The sequence below is a fragment of the Laccaria bicolor genome, genomic scaffold (assembly GCF_000143565.1).
Source record: "Laccaria bicolor S238N-H82 LACBIscaffold_2 genomic scaffold, whole genome shotgun sequence".
Lineage (NCBI taxonomy): Eukaryota > Fungi > Basidiomycota > Agaricomycetes > Agaricales > Hydnangiaceae > Laccaria > Laccaria bicolor.
This window is the reverse complement of record NW_001889873.1, coordinates 2,490,376-2,508,934: the sequence shown is the minus strand read 5'-3', so window position 1 is coordinate 2,508,934 and position 18,559 is coordinate 2,490,376. Positions and strand designations below refer to the sequence as shown.

The 18,559-nt window shown below is 47.9% G+C and overlaps 8 protein-coding genes across 8 annotated transcripts; 4 read left to right on the top strand and 4 right to left on the bottom strand.

Moving 5' to 3' along the window:
• Nucleotides 1-139: 139 nt before the first annotated feature.
• Nucleotides 140-2,485, bottom strand: LACBIDRAFT_182249 (dicarbixylic amino acid permease; the record flags this gene model as incomplete). Its single annotated transcript, XM_001874796.1, has 13 exons — nucleotides 140-338; nucleotides 393-560; nucleotides 613-685; nucleotides 732-969; nucleotides 1,023-1,208; nucleotides 1,259-1,273; nucleotides 1,333-1,505; nucleotides 1,565-1,612; nucleotides 1,668-1,736; nucleotides 1,848-1,938; nucleotides 1,989-2,158; nucleotides 2,209-2,278; nucleotides 2,333-2,485. 13 exons carry the CDS (start codon nucleotides 2,483-2,485, stop codon nucleotides 140-142), a joined length of 1,653 nt encoding a protein of 550 aa, XP_001874831.1.
• A 541-nt stretch (nucleotides 2,486-3,026) lies between these two features.
• LACBIDRAFT_305939 (uncharacterized protein) lies at nucleotides 3,027-4,404 on the bottom strand (the record flags this gene model as incomplete). The annotated part of the gene is made up of 10 exons (XM_001874795.1): nucleotides 3,027-3,109; nucleotides 3,165-3,337; nucleotides 3,390-3,471; nucleotides 3,533-3,577; nucleotides 3,630-3,701; nucleotides 3,826-3,877; nucleotides 3,933-4,044; nucleotides 4,095-4,110; nucleotides 4,180-4,251; nucleotides 4,317-4,404. The coding sequence occupies 10 exons, from the start codon at nucleotides 4,402-4,404 to the stop codon at nucleotides 3,027-3,029; spliced, it is 795 nt and encodes a 264-aa protein (XP_001874830.1).
• A 452-nt stretch (nucleotides 4,405-4,856) lies between these two features.
• LACBIDRAFT_322150 (uncharacterized protein) lies at nucleotides 4,857-7,228 on the top strand (the record flags this gene model as incomplete). The annotated part of the gene is made up of 8 exons (XM_001875337.1): nucleotides 4,857-5,117; nucleotides 5,150-5,241; nucleotides 5,290-5,393; nucleotides 5,446-5,842; nucleotides 5,889-6,031; nucleotides 6,079-6,506; nucleotides 6,564-7,001; nucleotides 7,169-7,228. 8 exons carry the CDS (start codon nucleotides 4,857-4,859, stop codon nucleotides 7,226-7,228), a joined length of 1,923 nt encoding a protein of 640 aa, XP_001875372.1.
• Nucleotides 7,229-7,422: 194 nt separating this feature from the next.
• On the bottom strand, nucleotides 7,423-9,589 carry LACBIDRAFT_305937 (uncharacterized protein; the record flags this gene model as incomplete). Its single annotated transcript, XM_001874794.1, has 6 exons — nucleotides 7,423-7,655; nucleotides 7,708-8,051; nucleotides 8,102-8,633; nucleotides 8,688-8,919; nucleotides 8,978-9,294; nucleotides 9,373-9,589. The coding sequence occupies 6 exons, from the start codon at nucleotides 9,587-9,589 to the stop codon at nucleotides 7,423-7,425; spliced, it is 1,875 nt and encodes a 624-aa protein (XP_001874829.1).
• A 49-nt stretch (nucleotides 9,590-9,638) lies between these two features.
• On the bottom strand, nucleotides 9,639-10,362 carry LACBIDRAFT_305936 (uncharacterized protein; the record flags this gene model as incomplete). Its single annotated transcript, XM_001874793.1, has 3 exons — nucleotides 9,639-9,791; nucleotides 9,843-9,905; nucleotides 9,955-10,362. The coding sequence occupies 3 exons, from the start codon at nucleotides 10,360-10,362 to the stop codon at nucleotides 9,639-9,641; spliced, it is 624 nt and encodes a 207-aa protein (XP_001874828.1).
• Nucleotides 10,363-10,443: 81 nt separating this feature from the next.
• LACBIDRAFT_305935 (uncharacterized protein) lies at nucleotides 10,444-11,197 on the top strand (the record flags this gene model as incomplete). Its single annotated transcript, XM_001875336.1, has 4 exons — nucleotides 10,444-10,492; nucleotides 10,545-10,769; nucleotides 10,824-10,871; nucleotides 10,923-11,197. 4 exons carry the CDS (start codon nucleotides 10,444-10,446, stop codon nucleotides 11,195-11,197), a joined length of 597 nt encoding a protein of 198 aa, XP_001875371.1.
• Nucleotides 11,198-13,767: 2,570 nt separating this feature from the next.
• On the top strand, nucleotides 13,768-15,259 carry LACBIDRAFT_305933 (uncharacterized protein; the record flags this gene model as incomplete). Its single annotated transcript, XM_001875335.1, has 5 exons — nucleotides 13,768-14,092; nucleotides 14,145-14,711; nucleotides 14,763-14,800; nucleotides 14,851-14,915; nucleotides 14,968-15,259. 5 exons carry the CDS (start codon nucleotides 13,768-13,770, stop codon nucleotides 15,257-15,259), a joined length of 1,287 nt encoding a protein of 428 aa, XP_001875370.1.
• A 232-nt stretch (nucleotides 15,260-15,491) lies between these two features.
• Nucleotides 15,492-18,544, top strand: LACBIDRAFT_305932 (uncharacterized protein; the record flags this gene model as incomplete). The annotated part of the gene is made up of 12 exons (XM_001875334.1): nucleotides 15,492-15,653; nucleotides 15,707-15,830; nucleotides 15,893-16,003; nucleotides 16,062-17,160; nucleotides 17,211-17,283; nucleotides 17,334-17,565; nucleotides 17,622-17,725; nucleotides 17,778-17,877; nucleotides 17,928-17,964; nucleotides 18,017-18,176; nucleotides 18,231-18,248; nucleotides 18,299-18,544. The coding sequence occupies 12 exons, from the start codon at nucleotides 15,492-15,494 to the stop codon at nucleotides 18,542-18,544; spliced, it is 2,466 nt and encodes an 821-aa protein (XP_001875369.1).
• Nucleotides 18,545-18,559: the final 15 nt, after the last annotated feature.

Sequence of the window (18,559 nt, the reverse complement as noted above, 5' to 3'; positions counted from 1 at the left end):
GGAGAGATAACGGGAACTTGGAAGACTGATATTCATTACATAAGAGTCGTAGTCCTATGACATCAGCTGCATTTCCTAACTGAAAGATCCTCGCGAATTCAAAAAAAAACACTAGAAGGTCATCTAAATCAAGTTTGCCCTACAAAGCATCCCAAATCTTCCCAAATCTTCCCTGGGGTCCCTTGGCTTTCTCGTACTCAAGATATTGTTCTTCCTCTTCATCAATGGCGCGGAGACCAGTCACAATGTCAACATCCTTTGGCAAAATAACTCGGGTTTTGAAAATAAGTTTGTATCCTAGCCAAAGGACGAAGAATATTGGCACCGCAATGTAGCTCCTATTGAGACAATCAGGGATCCCAATCCTCTTATATTTCAATGACCCAACTCACGTAATAAAATTGGCGACATTCCAAGGCAGGAATGTATCAAACCCTTTGAAGAGAGTGATAATCCCTGTTGAAATCAGAGCAAACCAACTTCCCCAAGGTTGAAAAGGGGCTTTGTAGGGAAGATCATCTCTTGACTTTCCCTGTGCTTTGAGTGCCCTCATAAAATGACTGAATAAAAGATGTAAGCTGGAACCGAACTAGGTAGATACAAATTACACACATATGGGAATATGCGATCGTCATCCATGTCAGGGCACCAAAAGTCGAAACTAGGTTAACGAACCATCCAAAAACTAAACAAAATGTCAGCGAATGACACCAAATGCGAATAGTCCTTACCTTTGGCACCCGATGTATGGACGTTGAGGAACACCAACGAACAGAATGCAGTGCACAGTAGCAAGGCGGGATAAGGTACGCCTAGGGAGTTGACCCTCTTGAAAATGGAAGGAGCTTTCCCTTCTATTGCCAAACCATACAGAGTGCGCGATCCGATGTATAGGTCGGAATTGGCAGCGCTCATGACGAAAATGAGAATCGCGCCGTTAATGACGTGATTCAATACCCTGATGCCAACCTGTGGATTGAGTGCTTCAGTCTAATGGTAGTATTTAAGAGCGCTGGGCCTACCAGCGTAGTCGCTACAACAAAAGGGCTAGCTGCTGCTCCAGTCTTTGACTTCGTCGCCACAAATAGCGAGTCATTTGTGCTCGGAACAATTAAGCCGATGACGAAAACACCCCCAACGTAGAAAACGAGGATGCGATAAAATGTTCTCCTGATGGCAATAGGAATATTACGGCGAGGATTCTCTGCCTAGAAATCGCTCAGTGATGGATCAGGACAATGAGGGCAACATATCCAACCTCTCCAACCGTAACCTAAGACATGTATAAATATGAGCTGCAGATAATAGCAAAGGACAGAGTCATTGACGTACTCCGATAAGTTCAGTTCCAATATAAGCAAAGAGAGCATTCGTGAGGGTGGCCCAGAAACCAAGGAAAATAGAAAGGGAGGAGTCGTGTACTTGATCTAAAAGGTATTTGCCCATAGGTCCGTTGGGTGCTTTCCAATATCGAAACCCTATCCGATCATGATGGGGATTTCCACCTACATTTCAAAAGCAGCTGAACGTTCGTCCTTTCCCAAACCATTACACTGAGACGCACCAAGATCAATGATGATACCCATCAAAAGCAACCCAATCAGAGCAACAACTTTGTGAAAAGAGATTAGAAGCAGTTCCAGCATAGAAAAATAGCCTGATCTTACTCTTTATGCTAGAAAACCAAAATTCCAACTCCCCAAAGACTCGGACGCCCAAGAGGTTGACAACAAAGACTGATTTGAAGTTAGACGGCGTGAATCAAAGAGAGAGAAGAAACCACACTGAACGCAATGAATATAACTGGGATTTTGATTAAGCAAGCTGGAAAGCCTATGAAAGACTACTCTTACCCATCCATATTGCGATATGTACAGATTGTGTCCAGTATTGCACAACCACGCCGGCTGCGTTGATATTGTTCGGCGTTACAATCAACTGGTCACATAGCTTTGATCAATCGAACTATGGCAGAGGAAGTAGCGCACATATTTCAGCAGGTAATTCCAGCCTAAGGCAAAACCAAGCGCCGGGTCAACGAATCGTGTCGCATATCCAGCAAAACCCTTCTTATGAGGTAAAAAGGCCGCCATTTCCCCCAGGGCTACCATGACAAGATAGCAAACGAAGCCGACGAAGGCATATCCGAGTAAGAGACCTTCCGAGAGTAATGAGAACCCAAAGATGATTGCGATGAAATGGGACTACCAAGTGGACCACCTCTTCGTAAAGCAGTCCCGGATCCGATGATGAGACCTGTACCAACTGCGCCTCCAAGCTTGAGTTTTGTGCATCAGCAAGGAGAGGTTTTTAACAGAATGATTAGACTCACTGCAATCATAGATATTTGACGCGCTTTCAAACCACGGTGCAGACTCTGTTCTCGAGGTGGCTCGTTGTAGCCCTCATTGTCGTCAAGAGTGGAGCTATGATGTTCTTCAGGTTGGACGTCGTGAACAGTTGCATTCTTCTCGCTCAAACCCATTAAAAGAAAGATGGGGAGACATATTTAGAAGAGTGCCCTGTACTTATGGGCGAAGTTTAAACGAAGCGAAGTAAAAGGGAGCTATGTCGGCGATACTAGGTGAGCGTGTGTCGCAAGAAGCACATTTGATCGACGTTTCCCCAAAAGCCAATGTAGATGGCTGGGTAGATGGCTGTGTCGGGGCTCGGGATGTAGATTGGATGTGTATCACTCTGATTCCGTAGTGGTCGCGTTGGTGGGCACTGATGCCCATGACCTCTGAGATCTGGGGTGTATGTAATTTGCTAAGTAGCGAGGCGCGTAGCGATAGCTTAGGTCGCTTACCTAAGTACTCTTGGCATGCCGTTGACCTTACATAAGCGCAGTCCAACCACCGCTGTGCGCTCGACTTAGACTCATCATTTATCCCCATGTACCATGCAATTATGTATCCTATATATCAGTACGGCTTGTCGCATCCGTTTACAGGAACTCGCTCCTTCGCAATACCGTCAGTGTCCTAGGTATATTATGATACTATTATAATAGCACTTGAATAGCACTACAGCTTGTGTTTGATTTCCTTCCTAGCTATCCTCGCAAATTGCTTAGCCGGGATTCCACTCGCAAATCGCTCGGCTTGTGCTAAACCCATGGCGGTGAGCCGAACCGATTATCGTTATTCATAGATCGTGCTCACCGTAACTTTCGCGAAGATTCACAGCGTCTGGATCATTCTTGTCATTTAGACCCGCCCGAATCAATTGCTTCATTACCAGGACTGCGGTTGGGTCAAGTCCGTGCAGTTCATCCAACAGAGTTTGACGGATCGCCGCATGAAAGGAATTTACAGGTTGTTCCGGAAAGATTTTGCTGTTCAACAATAATCAGTGGTTCTGCACTCTGACACGAACTCTTTACTGACTTGATAAATCCGCAATCCAACAACTCCTGGGCAGTCTTCCTCTTTCCCCAAATCAAAACCTCATTTGCACGGCCAAGTCCCACTACAGTGATCAATAGGATGAAGGTGAGAGAAAAAATTGGGCACCAGAGAAGCCAAATTACTTCGATTTATGAAACTAACGCTCGCGCCTCCCTCGGCGACGATCCCTGCAGATGTACGTGGTGTCAATGTCATCGACGAGCACAAAGTTGGACCCACCTAGATACGTGAACGGCGTCGAGAGCCATGCGTTTGGCAAAGCATAGATGAAGTCGAAATAGCCCAAGAATGCTGCACGTCGGTGGTTTCAGGCGAGGCAAGACGAAAATGACAGCCTTATCTTACCTGCAGTTATGCCTGAACAAAGTTGCTTTTTGTGAGATATATCCTCGTTTGCGACTCTTGGAAAGCCTACCCATGACAGGGCCATTCAAGGCAGCGACCAGAATTTTCCGATGCGAATAAAGCTAGAAATGAAGGCCGACAATATGGCGGAGAACGAGAGTAGGACATCATTCGTACCGCCTTCCCGCAGTCTGTTGTTGTACTAACAACATTACTCTTGAAGGAATTGCGAACATTGCCGATTGTCGACTGTGTGTCTGTGGGCGACCTGGCTTTTACGTCGGTGCCGCTGAATGTCTGTCAGGCAGACGCTTCGGGATGATTGTTAAAAAGACTAACGCGCAAAACCATCTCCCTGTGGCTAGACTGCAGTTCAACGAACTGAAAAGGTGGACGAACAAACTGTCAAGGCCATAGGACTAACCTTGCCAAACGGTAATAAGCACGTCCTCCCTTTTATCGATATCCCTGAGGGCGTTCGCAAAGGCATCGTAGTCTATGCGCCCGTCGATTAAATTATGAATGGTGCTGGCCAGATAACAGTGGTACGAAGCTACTTGCCTTCTTTTGTAACGGCATTGAGAGACTTCGGCCGGTTCAGTGTGATTGTAGCAATTCCATCGGCAATGTCAACTGTAATGGCACTCATGAATCTGCTGTAAATACACTTGGTGAATTGGGTATGGTCGTTGAAAACAAGATTTTGTTACCCCAGGAAATATAGTGTTGTTAGGCATTAACCCCTGTGCGGGTTACGGGACAGACAGACGCCGGAGCAGGAAAAGCAGTGTTATCTTGGATGTACCTGTTTAATTGGTTTAGTACAACCGCATTTGTAACGGCCACCACTGGCCTTATGGATCGGAGACCTCCAACTTCAACGGAGGAGCTGTTGCAGTCAGTCTATCTACTGTCAGACAAGGAGGTCGCGTGCCTGACTATCTGCCATTTAGGAAGGCATATGATTATTTCTTCCTCTCTCATACTTCATTCTCTCAGTTAAAGGATGCAGCTTTAAAAGGCCGTCTTCACAACAACCCTCTGAGTTCCAATGGAGTCGCTGGAAGAAGTATTGCTTGGAAGGTCTCTGCCCAGACCTGAATGAACTTTGGATTTGTGCCGCTGATCACCGTCTTCACAAAGTTATTCTTGGCCAAGCACGAGCCCTTGCAATCTTCCTCATCGCCTCGAGTTTCCAATCTTCTGGAATGGCTACGCGGATCAAGAATGCAATATACTACCTTGATGTTGGAAAAGACAAGGGTTCCTGACGGAAATTATGACCAAACTTCGAGAATATCTCAGGAAACGACGTCAACCGAGAACCTAAACTTGATCAACCCACTTAGCCTTTATGATGAGGTATGTTGACGCGTACTTACGTCGATCTCAAGAGGCGGTACAATACATGTTTCCAGAATCCTTGGAATGAATGGTTTGCCTCTGTTGAGCTCCGGAAAACAATTCTGCAAGACGTAGAGCGCACGTAAGTACGTCTATAATTTGGTATGCTACGTCCACTTCACATATCCAGTTTCCCCGATATTCCTTTTTTCCGTGATCCTCAAGTTCAAGAGAGTCTCACAAATGTCCTCTTTATCTATTCGGTGATGCACCCTGATACCGGATATCGACAAGGTGAGCTTTTTCTCGCATTTCGCTGTTGCAAAAGGTAACTTTTTATGTTCAGGAATGCATGAGCTCCTAGCGCCTTTATTTTATGCCATCAGCTTTGATTCAATCCCACAGGAGGGAGATACAGTCGCCGCTTCCGCCATTGTCCGAGAGCTTTGTTCCGAAAGCTGGATTGCTGCGGATGCGTGGACCTTGTTTGAAGCCGTAATGCAAGGTGTTTCTCGGTGGTATGAATGGCATGAACCACCAATGCATACAGAAAGCAGCCCCCGAACCAATTCGCAGGTTTCGGGTTCATACCACATCACAGGTGGCCAAAACGGCATGCAACCTTATATCGCCCCAATTGTACAGACTTGCAATTACATCCAATCTACTTTGCTCAAAGCCAGTGATCCAATGCTATGGAAGCATATACACGGCGCTGGTATTGAACCCCAAATATATGGCATGTAAGTGCTATAATGTTTATAATCGTCTCCCTAACAGCCACCGTAGCCGGTGGTTGAGGCTACTTTTTACACGCGAGTTCTCCATGCCGGATGCCATGATGCTATGGGATGGGCTTTTCGCCACTGATCCGACGATGGCACTATCTCAGTGGGTCTGCGTAGCCATGCTGATACGAATTCGGAATGAACGTAAGTCGTCCCTTCTTGTTTCGTGTAGAGTCTCACGGTGATTGCAGTGATTCCTGGGGATTATAGTGCCCAGTTAACAGCCTTGCTGCATTATCCCCCTCTTCCCGAAAGCAAGCTGGATGGGGCGCCCAATCACGCCTGCCTTCTGCTTCAGCAAGCGTTGTCTCTTCAAATGGCCCCGACTCCGTCCACAGGGGCATCCCTGATGATGGAAAATCGCACCTTGTTGAATATTCCTTTAGAACTGCCTACCTCCACGTTTCAGCAAAGCACTCGAAGGCAAGCAGACAAGTCGTACCCAAGCTCTTCTTCGAATGTTCGCTCTGGCGTGGAATCAGATCACGTTCCTTATCATACTCGACACACATCTTCCCCGTCATTGGGAATCCCTGAAATGATTGCGAGGGGTCTTATAGAGCGCGGGGAGAGTCTGGGGATCAACAAGACCTTGATGAGTGCTGTTTCCGAGATACGTGTAAGCCAACTTACAACAGTTTTGTCATTGTAAATTGCTTATCGCATCCATTTGCAGCGGAATATACCGGACTTGTCTACTTCGTTGAGCAGACCGCCGAATCAATCGGCTTCCTTCCCGTTAGAAGAAGACCGTCCTGCTGAACGTTCAACTTGGGATACACGGTCCCGTTTCGAGACGGAAAGGGGTTTTACCCAGTTACAAGCAAGGGATCGGAGACTCGGGGAGTCTCTGGGGTGGATTGTTGATGCGCTTTTACAGGATGAAAGCGAAGCCCGTGATGTAGAGCAGCTAAAAAGACAGAAACGCGAGGCCTTGGAGACCCTGTCTTACGTCCGAGACGTTCTAACAAACAATATCGTATCGCTGGATCCTGACATGCTGGTTGGAGAAGAGGAAGCACTGAAGAGGCGACAAAGACGAAAGCAGGACGAGGACTTGAGGTCACAGAGTTCCGAATCTGGCGCTGTCGTCTCCGTGCCCGTGCCCGTTCAGGTAATCGACTCTCAACCTAAAGCTCCAAACGATGGTCGCCTGAACACTCCATTCCGGCCTCTTTCCTTCACATCTAACACACAGGCGTCAACCATTCGTCGCCCTTCTCCCTTGGACCATACGCTGTCCAGCTTCAGTAATTCCCCCGTACATGTTTTCTCTTCAAGTCCGTTGCCACGGCGCCCATCCCCAACCTCCACAAGCCTCAGACGCGTTCATATAGCTGAAAGGAGCGCAGATCAAGCAAAAGTTTCACATTCAACTGACGGATATCAAGATCCTCTGGGAGCATTGCGAGGATGATATATGATACTTCGCAACTTTCATAGATCAAGACCCCTGTAACAGTAATTTACATAATAAACCAGCACAGTACAATGTGTGTAAAGTCTAATCAAAACAAAAGTCAAAAGATCAAAATTCAAAGCGAACAATCCAAATCGCTGCGATGAAAGCGTTGTTCTGGGAAATACCTAGCACGAACGGACCTCCCACCAAAATAACGTCCGTCAAGCTCCCTTACAGTTTTCCAAGCGCCAGCTGGTCCGGCAAAGAGGACAAAGATACGAACAGCATCGTCCGGATTTGGTGGGGGAGGATAAACAGGGTGTACGACGACACGTTCCACAGTTCCATTCTTTGAACATTCATCTCCTATAAAAATGTGTTATATATATGACACAATATTCAGGTGGACGAGATATACCAATTTCTTCGCGAAGATCTCCATCATCGACGTCCTCCATTCCCACCATGTTGGTGAGAACGACGACACGGCTGGGATCACCGAATCGCTCCCTGTCATCTCTGGTTTTCGCATCTTCGTTGTTGTTGATAATTTTGCCCATCTTGGAACCGACTTTGAGACCTTTCCCGCTAGATCCTCCGTGACCTTGAGCCTTAACCGGTTTACCCTTGACTCCCTTCACTTGTGAAACTTGTTCGACCGTCAAGGCATTGACAATCCCTGTGCCGTCGGCGCCGAGACCTTGTCCTTCTTTATGGCCCCATTTGGCCATCAGGCGTGCAGCGAACCCGTGAGGATCGGGTCTACATCATGATAAGATGAGTCAGCCCGGAAGGCAGCGAAGGAAACGTACTTTTTTTCTTCAATGGGGGCTGGTGGTTGGGAGCCACTTGCGGCCAAAGCACCCAACTTGGCAGCTATTGCGGCGGCAGCCTTGACTTTGTCTTCAAATATATTAGAGATCACTGTGGCAGGCGGTCCTGGTGGCGGAGGCGGCACCGAGGGTGGAGCAAAGGGATTATATGCCAGGGGTGGAGGTGAAGGCGGAGCTACTGGAGGAGGTTGAACAGGTGCCATGCCGGCCATTGCTAAACGTCGCAAATATGCTTCTTCGCCAGAATCGATATTAACTTTGACGGCGGTGGCTGACGGGCCAGGCACCGTATCGTCATTTGGGGGAGAAGGGGAAGCGAAAGGGGCAGTTGGAGGTGTCGACACGGGTGGGATGGCAGACATCGCCAAACGACGCTGGAAAGCCTCGTCCCCAGTAAGGTTGCGTTCTATCGGGGCGACAGGCAAAGGCTGGCCTATCGCAGAGGAGTGCGCCGCGCCAGCTCTTTCCTCATCGGCCCTGGACCAATGGTCGAATGATTCATGGAATCTGCCTGCAGGAAAAGGTTCGATAGGCGCAAACCAGTATCGAGGAATGTGAAAAGTACCTGCTTTACGAGGCCTGCTATCCTCTTCAGATCCAGTTTCTTCGCTGTCAGAATAACTAGCACTCCGCCTGGAACGCTTTCGCTCCTCCATCCGACGTTGTTCGGCAAGGCGCTCTCGTCGCTCAATACGGTCTTTTTGGCGCCAGACTCTGTATTCATTGTAATCATTTGGTCGAAGGGGATCATATTGTTCCATAGGGTCCCATAAAAGAATGGGAGGTGCATTTTTATTCTGAAAAATAAACGGTGTAAGGGACGGAGATATGACTAAGGGGTTTATTAAGACTTACCTTTTTCCCTTTACCCTTTCCTCCTTGCTTCTTTTTGTGTGTTGATTTGAACCCATTTACATCTTCATCCAAGACCATGGAAGGTGGTTTGACCTTCTTCCCCCATCCCTGCGTTGCTGGTTGTGGGGCATCCTGAGTGGGGTTCGCGGGTTCTATTAAAGCGGGGGGCGCAAAGACGATTGCGGTGGACGAAAATGCGGAGTTGAGAGGAGCCGACGCGAGAAGTGAAGCACCGGCAGGCAACCTAGGCGCTGCTGTTTTCGTTTTTTGTGCTTGGTTGCGGCGTACGGGTGCGAAAGCAAGGGCAGCGGACCATGCTTCGGAAACGATGCATAAGATCGATATTTTAATAAACGAGTTCTATGGCATATAAAACGTAGCAGATGAAGAGATACCAGGTGTGGATTTTCCGGAGATTGGGTCAGCTTGAGGCTTGGGGGTTTGTTCGGTTGTAACAGGTTGTTGGGTGAGAACATCTACAGTTTGAGGAAGTGGAACAGGGGTAGGAACAGCAGCAGCAGCGGTAGTGGTAGTAGGGGGAACAGAGGGTTGAAATACAGTTCCAGAGGAGAATTGGATTCCTCCGTACAATCCGCCAGCTCGACTAGACATGATGGTGGTTGGAAGATAACGTGTACTTTATTTATTTATTTGAATAGAATTATAATGTAATATTCCCTTCTAAATATTTCTCTCGCACCTCTTTGCTCACCACATGCACTGCAAATGTCCCAGCATCAATCATCGCCCAACCACTCCCCATTTGTTGTCGTGATTTCGGTGGGATCGGGAGAGGTGGAGTTGTCGTTAGAAGCTAGCAAATGCCTCAATAATTTGCATTCTTCAATGTTAGATCACTGCTCACCACTTTTCTGATCACTCGCACGACGGACTCAATCGCACCTCGGTTTTCTGTTCCCTCCTTCACCTGGGGACATGTTGGCATTTCAAATAGAATTTTTACACAACGTCCTCACCTGTGCTATGGCAGTCCAATCCCAGAGGCCCCCACTTGTGTCATAAGCAGATTCGCCTGCATAAGTTCCCCCGCGATTTCGCCGTCCATGTGGTAAACGGAAAGGTAATGGGGGCCCTGGAGGGGGGGCTGTAGCTCTACAGATAGCCAAAAAGTTGGTGTCGAGATGTGGCGATTGCGCTAGGTGTGAATGTAGTAATTTCAGGATTGGCGGCGTGTCTTCTGGAATTGAGGGTATCTCTTTATTGGCGAGATGGGGTAAACTTGCTCGACGGTCGAATGCTTGGGGTATTGGGTCGACGAACCATGGTTGCTGAGATACCCTACGCGTAGCGTGAAGAGCCCGAGCCCGACAAAAAGAGCTTTTGAACAGCGGTGAATTCCGTAGACTTGTTGATAGATGCTGCATGATTGAAAGCAAGAATGATGTTGCAGTTATATTTATTATATTTTTACGTCAAGTAAATTTCTAACCAACTTGACGTCGACAATGGGCGTCCGAGCTGGCATCGTCGTCTGCGTCACCAGCTTCTTGTTGGGTAAGTTCCAGAGTCTCAGAAATGGAAGGCTCACTTCAATGTGCATTACCAGGCGCCCTATTCACCCACTGGATAGCAGACTCCTTAACACTGTGGAAGTCGCCTGTGACCGACGAACATCTCTGGACCGCTGCCTCATACTACTCAATTTTGGCTAAAGGTCCTTCAGAGATCCTGTATTTCTTATCCGCTATCGTCATTCTAGGGGGAACCACCATTCTGTGGAGCCTGAACGATGGTGAAGCTGGAAACCTTATGTTCGATGGAGGGAGCATCTGTAAGTAAATTCTCTATGTCATTAACTTCCCCTTGCCCATTTATACACCCCAAGTTCTTTTTGGTACAGCCATTGCCATGTATCTGCACTCCGTTCTCCCCAGTACGTTCACCGTTCCCGCCCCCATCACCGTGTCGTTCTCATCGTGTGCAGGCCTATTCGCAAAATTCAGTTCGCTCCCAGCGCATCAGTTGAAGGATCCCTTCCCGCGCGCATTGAGGCACGCTACACTTGAGCTAGCCTCCAACAACCTCATCTGCAGTGTCGCCCTTACAGGTGTCCTCGCCCTTCAGGCTGGGCGGTTCTGGGCAGAAAGCGCTGACGATGGCGATGATGACTACGTGGTCGTCGAGTCTGAGGAACAAAAGGAAGCCCAATCGAGAGCCAAAACGCCAGAAGCCCCAGAAGAACAGTTGGTTCAAAGCTAAGCGAGATTTAACAGGCAGGTACACAAATGCCTTCTGGGACAATATTGATATCGGGGATTTGCTTTTTGTTATTACTTATTGGAGATTATCAGGGGATTATAATCTATCAGCCTACTTTCCATAAACCGAGAAAGAAAGAAGCTTGGTGCATTTAAAAATACTTTTTTGGTACGAGATTAGATGCAAGTAGGTAACTCTAACCACTTGGGTGGCAACGACATCTAATAATTAGGAATAGTTATGATACTGTATTTCGTCACTCTTGTACGATATCCTCCTTCCGTGGCTTCGAGTTTTTGATCTCGTGGCCCTGCCCAATGATTGACTGCGCTTCGTCGTCAAGAACAATTCCTAGGCCCTCCTCTTTGACAAGGCCAAGAACGTGCTCTAGCTCGACAAACCCATCCTGGTCAACATCTAATTTTTGAATAACCGCCTGGCCGACTTCATCATCTGGTTTGTGCTTGATGACAGCTAGAGCCTTCTCAAGATCTTGCACCGAAATGCGGCCCTGTGCGTCTGCTGAGATCATCTGCAGTGAGCTACCTACCCGGCTATCGTATTCCTGTAGTTGTGTGTCGACCTTGGTAAGCATAGAGCGAATACGTTTTGTCAGAGCTCCCGACGGTGATTTAGGATCCTGACAGTGTCGATGATGAGTGAAGTGATGCGCAAACGAAAGACAAGAAGCACTACCTCTTCAGCTTGCAGATTTTCTTCCATCAATCCCCGGAGCTCATCTCGTTCTTTGAGAACACTAGATTTAGCGGACAGAACAACCAAAGCATCAGCAAGTTCAGTAAGTTGCTCGGTTGTCATGCGAGCACTTTCGCCATCGACTTCAGGAAGAAGCTAAGACAGACTTCGTCAGTGATTCAAGAGTTATGACTGGATGAACAATTACCTCAGAGTCTGGCAAAAGCGACTGAGCAGTACGAGCTTCGAGTTCGTCAGCTTCTCTTTTGGCGCGACGAGCATCTTCTTCCTTCTGTTCCTGTTCTGCTTCATCATCGATAAGCTCTTGTTGTTGTTGTAGGACATCCAACTTCTGTTTGTAGCTGGCTTTCTCAGAATCAACTTCAAGCTCGGCTTCATTTAACTGCATCGAAACAGTTCACGGTGAGGGCATTCACAACCCAAGAGAAAAAAAGGACAGACCAGATTATCGGGCAAGCCACATAACACGTTTTCCAGACTAGAGATTACAGCAGTCTTCCCGTCTTCATCCTCCCCAGGCTTCCTGTCAAAGTTGAAGGCCCTGCCTAGCACAAGGAGAACACCAGACACCCTGTTGTGTAAATGAAGTTGAATCCAAGTTGTGAGTTCCTCGCGTAGCCGTGCCGGAGAAATACCAGTAGTGCGGATACCACGAGACTGACAAGCGGCCTGAAGTTCAGAAGTAGAGAGCTCATCAACGCCCTCTGCATCAATGAGCTGATCGTCACGACGGAGGTGCAAAAGACGGGCGCGGATAGCACCCCTCAAAAAGTTGTCAGTACCAAAGGCGTTTAACCCCATGTAGCGAGACATGGAAACCAGTTGAGGCCGGGAGAGATTGTCCAGAGTGAGGTCATCGTCAAAGAGCTTGGCGACGTTGATTATATCCGTAGCAGATGGTGATTCACCCGTTGAGCGCACCTGTGGGTGAGCGAAGATTCTGTAAAATTTGGAATGAAGAGACAATGGTTTCGACACATGCCTTGCGGAAAAACTCTTTGAACGCGTCCGTACCGACGATGTGTGCATTTGCTTTCAAACCGGATTCGCGGAGCGTCTCCTGAAGAAATTTAGCCATGTCCAGGCGTACACGAAGGAGTTTGCGTTGCTTTTCTTCCTAAAGAATGTAGTGAGATTGCCTGATTGGGTTGGGACCGGCGTAAGCTTACTGCCGAGTATTTGTCTTCAAATGTGGATGGGAGCATGTTGGGGAAAAGTTTGAGGGCAACTGGGAGGAGGAACTCCATAAAGGGGACTATGATAAAAACTGCAAAGGGCACAAGACGTAGTAGGTCTTGAGTTGTCCGTTTCAACTAATTTCGAGGTTAGTAAACCAGGAAACTTGTTGAAAAGAATATAACTTGCCTGTCTACGCTCTCGTCTTGTCAAAGTATCTCCGTGCAAAATTTTCCACTGGAGCCTTGAAGAAATTCTAACTTCGGAGACCAAAAGTTTGGACCCATGCCAGTAATGTGCAGCTTCATGCTTGACTTTTTTCCATACTCTCGTCGAGAGAGGTAGTTGTACAAGGTCTTTTGGAGCCGGTGGACTAGGTTTGATATCAGATGAAGTTTCCGGGTCTGCAGGGGGAAGCGACGCGGGGTCAGGCGAAGGTCTGGTAGATTGAAAACGGTGGACAGGCCGAGAAATGAGAGGTAGAGGGGCAGGACGCAGAGACCGACGAGAAAGGCGTGAAGAATGAGTGAATGAACGAGCAAAAATGGTGGGCGACGAGCGAGGTAGCCAAATCGACATGGCAAGAGTCTGCCGAAGTTCTGGCCAGAGTCGCAAGACCGAAAAGGACGTGCCGAGTCAGGTGATGAATACAAGTCCCGTGACTGCGTTAAACTCTAATGGCTTTCACCATCCCAGATCTCCAAGATCCAAAGTCCCAAGCATATAAAAAGGCGCGCCAGCAGTACTACAAGGCCACGAAAAACAGGCCTACAAACTGTGAAATCGATTGGTCTCCATTCAGGGCAGCGGAGAAACGCTACAAAGCACGCTTTCCTCTCCCAGATCTCTCATCCGTTCTTGATCTCGCACTTCTCGACAATGCCCGGCAACCAGAGATAGAACGAGGCGTATGGAAAGGTTCTCTTAATGCCGTTCACTACGCGCAATTGCCTTCCAAAACTACCGCCTCAACACCAGCATACTTTATTCCGAGCTTGCCAGGTGCGGTGGATTCAAGAGTCATCACTCATGTCCCCCAACATTATTTTGTCAGGTTTGGTGATCTTGCCGTCTTTCGTCTCTCCGGAAAAACAACGCCAACTTGCAAAGTGGTCTCTCATTAAGCATGCGCGACACCCTAACGAAACGAACCTCGATACTCATTACGAACTCCCAGTCGATGGACTCTGGAAGTCTTACCTCCTCGCTCGAGAGGACTCCAGCAAAGATATTTTAGTTCACCCAAAAGCGTTGTATTCACAAGATACAGAACTTCCAAAGCCAGGTCCGCGCCAACTGGTCGATAACACCCCAGCTTCCCTTGACAACTTTCAGACTCTATCCTTGACCCCAAAGCCCCCCCAGGCTCCGTCGCCTACAATTCGGGCAACTTTGGTTTCGTCCCTCTTATACAAACTACGATGGGCAAATATTGGATGGTACTATCACTGGGGCACAAAGCAATATGATTTCAGCAAAGGGAAGGGTGTAATTGATGAAGAATTGCGAGATGTGTGCAATAGTGCAGTGGCAGCTGTTGACTGGGACCAGGTGTTTGCGGGTACCGACGCTGAATGGGGCGAAGCTGGATCAGAATGGAAATCGTGGGACAAGACTTATGGTAAGTATCGGCGGTGATCTTTACAAGGACGCTTTCAAATTGATTTCACAGAACCTGATGCTGGAATTGTGAATTTCTACCAGACAAAGGTTGAACCGATCTTTTTTCTCTTGTATTCCATCTGAAGAAGGTTCTGCAGGACACCTTGATGGCCCATGTTGACCGGTCTGAAGTTTGCGCGACGTCACCACTAGTATCCATCTCGTGCGTTCGTTGTGTGGTCGACTATCCTTCCAGACACTCATGTTTCTTAAAGTCTGGGTAATGCAGCAATATTCCTGGTCGGAGGTCTTACCAGGGATAGCGAGCCTGTGCCTATACTTCTTCGCTCGGGCGATGTAATAATCATGTCGGGGCCAACATGCAGACGTGCGTACCATGGGGTTCCGAGAATTTTGGAGGAAACTCTGCCCCCGCATCTGAGGACTGCTTCTTTAGATGAGCAGGATCGCAGTGATTGGCAGGCATATGAAGATTATCTTTGTACGACGAGAGTTAACATCAATGTACGACAAGTATTTCCAAAGGGCTTCAAGCCCACAGTGTAAAGTAGATTTGTGGAGATTAGGTGTCATTTGGGTTGTTTGTGATCGCAGTCATTAGCGCAGTTAAACGAGACGCTGTTAATTATATAAGGAGGCTTGAGACTCACTTTCATGCCCAGATACGACCCGCGCCCACCGTCCTTGGATAGTGCCTTGTCTACAATATCTGTACGTCCCACAACCCTCGAAATCGTTGGGGCCACTTCACTGAATAATCAGCCACCAGTCTGAATCTATGGTTGAAATTAAACGCACGGATATCCCATCCTCCAGCTCCAGCTCCAAGCCTGAGGACGAGGACAAGTACCGTCTGGTATACAGCAAATCGAAAGTCTATGTCAATCCAACGGCATATGCTAGGGACAACATCCCAGGCTTTGTCGCCCTTGTGAAACGGGTAAACGCCAGAAACATATCTTGACTATACCTACATTTACCCATTCATCGAAGGAAGTAGCAAACCCCATATACCTGCTTGCCTGGATTCCGGAATCGTTGTTGAATGAGAGAGGCACGTCGGAGTGGGACAAGTTTGTGAAGATAGAGGAGAACTCGGCGTCTGAAGACGATGAAGGTGCGCGGCATACAACAGTCTGCTCTAATCTGCTGCTAATCTTTCACCGACCTCTTTTGTAGACGTTGTCCTCATTGATCTTCCGTTTCAACGACCTGAATCTTACGCTTTCTCGGTTCCTCTTACCTCGATATACTCCCTTATTGTCCACCCACCAACCCTCTCATCCTGGTGTCCGTCCAATTTCCCTCCATTATATCTCCTTTGACCGTTCACTTACCTCTACTGCAGATGGCTCAATCGGTATAAATTTAATAAATGGCGACACACTTCCAACGCTCCACTTTCATGACGATGAATCCAGCTCATTTACTTCACAAAGCCCTCGTTCTCCATCAAGTGGAGGTCGTAATGTGACACCATATCCTCCACCGCCTAGCGAAGGATCATCCCATGTCCCAAAACCAGTCAATACATGGGGAGGCGAAGATCTTCTTTCCCGTCTGCGGTTTTATGCGCACATTCTACGTTCCACCCTTCAACCGTCTTTGTTTCTGGTCGATCCATCTCGTGCCGACATTGAAGCACACAGCACACAGATATTCGCTGACGATGCCGTAGATGATATTCTTGCACAATCATCCTACGCAAACTCACATTCTCCCGTTCCTGCACACCGGCGACCAAGGCCACTGTCATCTCCCCCAATCCCCCCGAACCCTTACTCTCATCGGTCTTCCGTGTTGCACCGTTCGCTTGGATCCTCAACAGCAGCGGCTCAGCCACCGTCGCAGGCACGTATGGCGTTGCTGCAATCATTCTCGAATATTACTAGAGCAACACGCCATGCAGCGCAAAATATTCTATCCCACCCGCTAGCGAAACCGATAGTGCCTCATCTCCCCGATCCAGTGAGAAGTCTTGTGAACGCAAACGGTGAAACGCAATGGGGAAGCTGGGTTGAGAAGGGTGGGGTGGGCGAATTTGAGAGTGCTCGCGTGTATTTGGCTAGATGGGCGCGAATTGTGGCTGAAGAAGGTGAACGTGCACGGAGACAGGAGGCCCTTGCTCTTCCAGCGTTCTCTGCTACTGAATTCACGGAGGAAAGCTCTTCGTTGGGAATCTTTGAGTTGCTACATTCAACATCGAACCTTCCAACCCCAAAGTCTTCTCGGGATCCCTCTCATCCTATCGATGAGCAGACGTGGTCAAAATGGTTTGCTGCAGATGGGAGACCAGTGATAAGTATTGAGGAGATGAAAAGGGAAGTTTTCAGGAGGGGAATAAGTGCGAAAGGGACAACCCGTCAAAAAATATGGCCATACGTCCTCGGAGTCGTTGATTGGGATGTCACTGCCAAAGAGAGAGACGAACGTTGGGAAGAGAAACGGTTTGTGATTCGAATTCCACCTTCCATATTCCACACTCATATTTTCTCAGACAACGTTATCATGCCATTAAGAGTGAATGGTGTGGGGTCCCTGACGTCTTCGACAGGTCAGACATCCTAGAAGTAGGCCATCCGTTCCACTTTCGCGGACATCCCCTCATCTATTCACATAGGAACGACATCGAATTGACGTTGATTGTCGTCGCACAGATCGTAGCCAACCACTATTCGCAATGCCAGCGCAAATACTAATTGATGATTTGGATGACGAAAAGGAACTGAATAAACGCCATTCCGTGATATCTCCAAACCTAAGCGACATTGGAGCGCAATCACCCAGTAATGAACACATCGATTGCCTAGCTGGGATTCTGCTTACCTATAATTTTTACGAGAAGGACCTAGGTATGTCCGAATCTCCATCTGTGCTAGTCTTATGTGTTCATTTCTGCTATCCCCAGGTTATGTTCAGGGGATGTCAGATCTTTGTGCACCGTTATACGTGGTGATGGCATCGGACGAAGAGCTGACGTTCTGGTGCTTCGTCGAGTTCATGAACCGGATGGTCTGTCGATAAGTCTGAAATATCAGCTTGATGATCCAAATCTACCCTCTAGAAACAAAACTTTCTCCGAGATCAAAGCGGGATGAAGCAACAGCTGTCAACACTGCAACAACTGATAGAAATCATGGATCCTGAGCTTTTCAGACATTTAGGTGCCAGCGTTATAGCCAACTTCTCCGCTTCTTTCTGACGTCTCCCACAGAGAAAACCGATGCTCTTAACCTCTTTTTCTGCTTCCGGTATGATTTTGGTTATTACTGCCCAAATATTCTGTGCAAACTTATGTTCCAGTTGGGTTCTCATTGCATTCAAGCGAGAGTTCGCCTTCGGCGATGTCCTCCGACTTTGGGAGGTGCTGTGGACGGACTACTACAGCCGCGAATTTGTTTTATTCGTGGCACTGGCTGTACTAGAATCTCATCGTGACATGATCCTCCGATATCTGGTTGAGGTCCGTTTTTTTTTCCAACATTGCGCTTCTCAGACTGAAGATATCTCGGAACAGTTTGATGAAATTTTGAAGGTTTGACCTCTTTTTGACAACAGGTTTGAAATCAAATTGACAATTTACAGTATTGCAACGAACTCAGCATGACGATCGAACTTGATTCGACGCTGGCGCAAGCAGAAGTGCTGTTCCTCTCCTTTGCTCAAGTCATTGCCGACATCGATCGTCGAAAGTCGGAACAAGCTGCGTCTTCGGGAAACAATCTTCGGCGTCGAGCAACAACAGACTCAAACCAAAGTGCAAAGGATTCAAATCTGGAACTCCTGCAAATATCGGACAGACTCAGAGGTCTCCTCGACACTGGTCGTTGATGACTCGTTGACTCT